The sequence below is a fragment of the Crocodylus porosus genome, unplaced genomic scaffold (assembly GCF_001723895.1).
Source record: "Crocodylus porosus isolate Cpor-Errol unplaced genomic scaffold, CroPor_comp1, whole genome shotgun sequence".
In the NCBI taxonomy this organism is placed as follows: domain Eukaryota; kingdom Metazoa; phylum Chordata; order Crocodylia; family Crocodylidae; genus Crocodylus; species Crocodylus porosus.
In genome coordinates this window covers 7,925,073-7,931,105 of record NW_017728922.1, presented here as the reverse complement: position 1 = coordinate 7,931,105, position 6,033 = coordinate 7,925,073, and the positions used below count along the sequence as shown (strand labels likewise).

Below are 6,033 nucleotides of genomic sequence, written 5' to 3'. Positions count from 1 at the left end.
CACATGCAGCTGCCGCTGCCACCCACCACCCTGCACTGCCACTGCTCCATGGGAGGCCACCATCGCACACCCCTCCCCATGCAGCTGCCACCCCCTTTCCCCTCCGCTCTGTGTTTTGGAATTTTTACATAACCAGCAATCCCCTTAGTCCAGAGACACCAGATAACAGAGATTTTACTGTAATGTCTTCAGTATTAAACAGGCTGAGGCTAAGATTTTGAATGCATGCTTTGGAAACATGTACAAAGCCAGATCAGTCTATACAAACTCTAACTTGCAGTTGTGTTTCAGGTATGCTGTATGTTCACAAAAGCACGTTATTTAAAATCTTGGTGATCATGACAAGATGTTGGCCTCCAATTTTTTCAGGCTGAAATTCTTAGTAAGTAGCTGTGTACGATTTTGGTTATCTTTTATGTCCTATGCCCAATACAGCACTGGATAGGAGGAACAGTTAGGTCTCCCTTCAGAATACATCCCTGTTTCTTCTTGATGAGCTGGCACATACCGATGAAGAAATCCTTCCTTTTAGTCACGAAGCTTGAGGAACAAGAAGCCGACACTCAGACATGAATCTTGTATCTCACAAACCACTGCCACTTTGCTTACCGTGCCAGTAATATAACACTTCAGGCTCACACTCAATCTTTCCTCTGAAGAGGCTGATGTGGGAAAGATACTTACTGAGAGTCATTTCCACTGCTATCTTCATCTATTATCCCAGGTACTGCTTTCCCTGCAGCTCTGCTGATTTCCCTGAGATGGCAACCAATGAAAGACCAATGAAAATGCCACAGATTTACAGCAGCACTATTTACAAGTTTACATCCTGTAAGAACAGTGAAGCAATGGAACAAATTGCCCAAGAGAGCCATGGCATCTCAAGCATTGATTCATCACAGGTCATTTAGAAATAGTTTTCCTGTATTCAGGCAGGGGGTTAAACCAAATGTCCCTCAAGATCCTATCCAACCCTATTATTGTGTGATCCTCAGAACAATTACCTATTCAAAACTCCATTAGAAACCAGGGCTTCTTTAGGGTGGAAGTACTTGTAATATACATTTCTCACTACAGCATCTGGAAGAAAGGAAAAAGCATTACATCTTTTTTTTTTTTTTTTTATCTTTAAAATGTAATCTCCTCCTCTCCATGGAGGAAACACATTTAGTGCTTAGAACATGAGGCAGACTGAGACACAAGTTCACGTGTTGATACTTATAGTATTTATTTTTAATGCCATTTTAATCCTGGGGCTGGTTTGGTTCCAAGCATAAATTAAAACAGCCTTAACCTGGTGCTTCTTTTTGGGCCTGAAGATTTGGACCTTCAAATAATTTTGGAAACACTCATCTACAGGCTCAAATGAAAATCTGTAGATATCTACAATCATATGTGTACATGCCTTCTCTGAACCTGCAATTTCCTGCAAGTGCAAACAGGATCACCAGTTTAAAATCATAACCTAGTCTTACAGGTTCAAGCTCTCTTTACATGCCTTAGAAGTTACCTAATGTATGTTGAACTTATCACCACTCTGATGTAAGAATGTGAACTAGAACACCCAACATTGACCCGTCATTAAAAAAAATGAAAAATGCCTTATTTGGTGAGAATACACTGTTTCTGATATCTCAAGAACCATCAGATAAAATTTTACTCATTAGCTCAAAAAGAGAAAAAAAAAAAAATCACCATTGGATTGAAAATAAGTATTAATTCAGCTCTCAAAGAATCTTTTTTTCCCCAACAAGATATAAATACTTATAACAACATGTCCCATCATCTACCATGAATTACAAGTGAAATTCTAATAATACACTAACTAGCTTGCGACTGTGAAAATCCATTTATGCTGGCATTAACATTTGTCAATAATTACTTTTCAACTACCTGATGTGCTAAATAGACGGAATTGTGTTGGGGATTATAAAATTATTCCATATACAAAAAGTCTTTGTCCAGGCTGCAGTTTCATTCTGCATTACAATAAAAATATGGATTTCAAAACCTAAAACATGTTCAAATATTACACTTAACTATTTCTTTTTATAGGAAACTATCTACGGATAGTAGAAATATTCCAAAGGTTTTGCCAACAAGGGGTAAAAAAAGACTAGAATAAACTCAGTTACCATTATTGACCATGATCCCATACTCTTCTAGCAAGAAGTTAATATTGGTGTCATATCGGGATTCACCACCTTCTCCCAGCATCACCAGGATATCCCCACCCTCTTCCAGGAATTTCTTCAGAACCCCAAACTAAACAATAGATGGAAACACAGGAATACAATCAGACAGCTAAAAACAGTACTCAAAAAGACTATAAAGAAATGAGCAAGGTTTTAATTATCTGAAATCAGCTTGATCCTGCAAAAGGGCATTCAAATCTAAACGCATGTAAAACAAGCTTTCAAAACTACAGTGCTATCATATAATGTTGTATATCAACTTCTCAAGTTTCTTTCTAGGCAAAAAATAACTAGAAAAATAACTAGTATGCAAATCACTTTTGTCCTTTCTACATGTTTCTCACCTCAGCTGCAGTGAATTTCTCTCTGGGCCCTGCTGTAATCCACAATTTTACCCCCATCAGCTTCTCAGAAGTGATCTCATCTTTTAAACTATAAATAGATTAATTAAAACATGTTACATAGTAATATTATACATAGTTCATGAACGAGTCATTAACTGCAGTTTATTTTAAAAGCCTAGCAAAGAAGCACTTCAGTTGATTTATGCTTTTTTACTCTTATTTTAAAGAGACGTGCCAGATTACCAGATCAGTCCAATATAAGGAAAACTGACAGTATTGGAAATAGTCTTTGCCTGATATGACCGATAATTTGGCCAATAAATGCCCTGTGCATGCGCGCAGCTGCAGCGCAGCATGTAGGCGGCAAGGAGCTGCAGCCCCCCTGTAACTCCCTCCCACCGCTGCCAGTCCCAGCCCAGTCCCCTGCCAGGAAGAGCCCAGCACAGCCCCACCCCAGCGGTGGCCCACCTGGCCCCACATGCAGATCTAGGGGCACAAACCAGCCATGCCCTCCCAGGATGCATGCAGCAACAGGAGCCAGCCCCTCTCCCCACACCTCTCAGACGAGCTGCAGCTCCATCCCATGCCCCACCCCAGCTGTGCAGTACCTGCCCCAGCCCAACTCCTTCCCTCACTGCAGGGGCCTCGATCTGCCCCCTACTCCCTCCCCCCTTCCACCACAACAGACTTACTAGCTGGACACTGCTCTTCAAGCTTCCAGGCTGCTTACCAGAAATCAGATCAGTAATGGCCAATATGCTTCCTTAAAAGTCGGCTATCAGTATCAGCCCCCCCAAAAAATCCAATGCACCCCTAATTTTAAGCTTAATATTTTTTTACTGCAGAATAGTAACAGCAAATCTTAATTCAACATGAAGGCAAATAAGCATTCTAAAAAAAAAAAAACAAAACACCAACAGCGGGGTAGCCCCAGAGATTGCGTAAACTTACAAAGCCCAGTATCTGAAAGTCCAATTAAAGACCTTCAAAGCCACCCCATAGCAGAGCTATAGGTTAATACTCTTCTGATTTGCTATGAATATCCACAAACATCAATATATTACGAAGTACCTCAAATGTCATCATAAAAATGGTCTCAACTGCACTGATCTTACTTCACAAGTAACTTACTACATATATCAGTTTCACCTTTATGCATCCTAGAAGCTACAAGGAGTGAAAAACAAAGCCAATTCCTCACCTCTGTATCTTCCAATTACTGCGAAGCCTTTTCTGTAAAGACTTAAAACCACTGTTGACAGTAAAAATCTCTTTTTTGGATGCATTGAACACAATGATGTTCCGAGGATCTCTCTCCATAGTAACCTTGAAAATGAATGCAAAACAGAGCAAAAGCAAAAATATACTATTTCATACTGGCAAACTTTGTGTAAAGAACAAGCAGATTCTTCATGACTGTGAATGAGGAACACATGCAGGCACATGCAGGTTGGTGTGCAATGTGTCAGTTCAGGAATGGCATACCTGTACTAAAAGAATTAGGCTAGGATTTTCTGTTGTTGTTAAAAGTTTACTATAACATTCTGTAGACAAACCCATAAAATCATCACACAACAGCCAGCCAGGCAAACACCCCAGGAAGTATACAAATATACAAGACTTCCCATTTTATTTCTTCAACAGCCGTAATTAAAAATGTAATTAGATTCACCAGTATTCTGTATTAAAAAAAAAAAAAATCACAAAAGATCATAGGCTTTCAGTCTAATGCTATTCCTTTGTATTTTTCCATGACTGAAATCTAATGAATGATTGAGACAGTGCTGCTCTAAATTAGGCTGTAGAGTGTCAATGGGCCGAACTAGAGGGATCCTCTCAGCCATGCTCGTAAACACATGTGCAAACTTATTGTTATTCACATACCCCCATTCAACAGCATCTCAGGGCAGGAGGCAGAGAGCACCTAGAAAGGATGAAGGTGGCTTGTCAGCAGGTGCCCTAGACAATGAGGAGAGGTTTGTGCAGAGGCCGTTTCTAGAGACCCTGCAATGTCAGAGAAGTGCCAGGCTACAGCGCAGGTTTCTCAAAGCGCGGCAGACCAGCATCCCCGAGGGTCCGCACAGCGGCGCCGGTGCGAGTCGCCCCTACTGCTCCCACCACGACCCGCGCGGGCGTCCAGGGGTCACGGGGCCGCCTAGAATCTGCCCTAGGCCCGGCACGGCCTGGGCAGCACGTCGGGAGCCGGGGGGTGCGGGGCAGCCCGGAGGCGCCCGAGCAGTCCCGGCCTGGGCCCCGCACACCAGGCCCTGCTGTCACCACTACAGCGCCGGGCACGCCGGAGAGAGCCCGCTTCCGTGCACCCGAGGCGGGGACCCGCTGAGCCCACGCAAGGGGGCGACCCCAACCCGGCGCCGCAGACAGACGGTACCTGCGGAGTCAGCACCATACTCCAGCCCCGCCAGGTTCGGTAACTAAGGGCCGCCCTCAGCCTAGCAACCCACCGTCCCACTCAGTGCGCGTGCGCATGCGCACGGGCGAAGCGCTCCGTGAAGTACGGGCGGCAGTAAGAGTCAAACAAGCTCCTGCCTCTAGAGTGCCCGAGAGCCCGCTTCGAACGATGACGTCAGATGCTCCGCCTCTACGTTCCCCAATCTTGCCGCGCTGCCCGGGCTCCTTCCGCTCTCTAGAGCAGTGGTCCGCGAAGTGGACGCACGCACCCCAGGGGTGCGGGAAGAAGATATTAGACCTTCTATTTATATTAATATACATATATTGTGGGTGCGTGCTCAAAAATTTTTTAATGATAGGGGTGCGTGAACAAAACAGTTCAGACACCACTGCTCTAGAGGGAAGGGGGGAGGGTTGGGGCCTCTTTGGCCTGTACCAAGGCAGAGATGGGTGGGGAACGCACAGGTGTTCCTGCTTGGCACGGCGCTAGTGCACACGCACGGGCAGGAGGGTTGGGGGGAGCAGCTGGGCCCACTTAGACCAAGAGGGGTCAGAGCACCTTTACTTTGATACAAACCCCTGCTTCATATGTCCAAGATAAAGTTGGGTACATTGAAAACTCATGCAGGGCTGTGTCCCACCCTCTCTTTCTGTCTCTGGCTCCAACCTCACCAAAGCACAACACAACCCAGAGAAGAGGCCCTTGGGCACGCTGCAGAAACAGGCAGACTAATACAAGGAGGCCGCCCTGTCAAATCCCAGATGACTTTCTCCTCACCACACCCAAGCAGCTTTAAGGCACAGCACATAACTCACTTTAGAGCCTGGCAGTTTTCTGGGTGCTTACAGATCCACCCTGGTTTCAATAAAGCCAGGAGGCTGCCTTCAAAAACAAAGGGAGCAACTGCCTACTGCTCTGAGCCCAGCGAGGGGGACCTGGCATAGCCGACAGCTGGTCACACGGATGGGGAAGCTCTGCACAGGCCCCAAAGCGGACGTGGGGTTGTGCCTCATGCAATAATCGAGTGCTAGGACATGCTGGTTCTGCAGTTTGTTTTCAGAGGGGAACTGCCAACTACTAACGG

The 6,033-nt window shown here is 45.1% G+C and overlaps 1 protein-coding gene across 5 annotated transcripts in view; it reads right to left on the bottom strand.

Moving 5' to 3' along the window:
* Positions 1-5,100, bottom strand: part of IFT52 (intraflagellar transport 52) — a 21,569-nt gene extending 16,469 nt beyond the window's left edge. Inside the window, exons 1-7 of one of the 5 annotated variants that reach the window (XM_019539681.1) lie at positions 5,002-5,100; positions 4,424-4,498; positions 3,741-3,865; positions 2,540-2,627; positions 2,136-2,265; positions 1,005-1,080; positions 685-756 (exon numbers count right to left, since the gene is read on the bottom strand). In XM_019539681.1, coding sequence (XP_019395226.1) covers positions 685-756; positions 1,005-1,080; positions 2,136-2,265; positions 2,540-2,627; positions 3,741-3,865; positions 4,424-4,429 — 497 coding nt within the window. In that variant the 5' untranslated portion in view covers positions 4,430-4,498; positions 5,002-5,100. Of the gene's footprint in view, positions 1-684; positions 757-1,004; positions 1,081-2,135; positions 2,266-2,539; positions 2,628-3,740; positions 3,866-4,423; positions 4,722-4,928 lie in introns of those variants that run through there. The other 4 variants (XM_019539679.1, XM_019539677.1, XM_019539678.1 and 1 more) reach the window with 4 other exon arrangements.
* Positions 5,101-6,033: the final 933 nt, after the last annotated feature.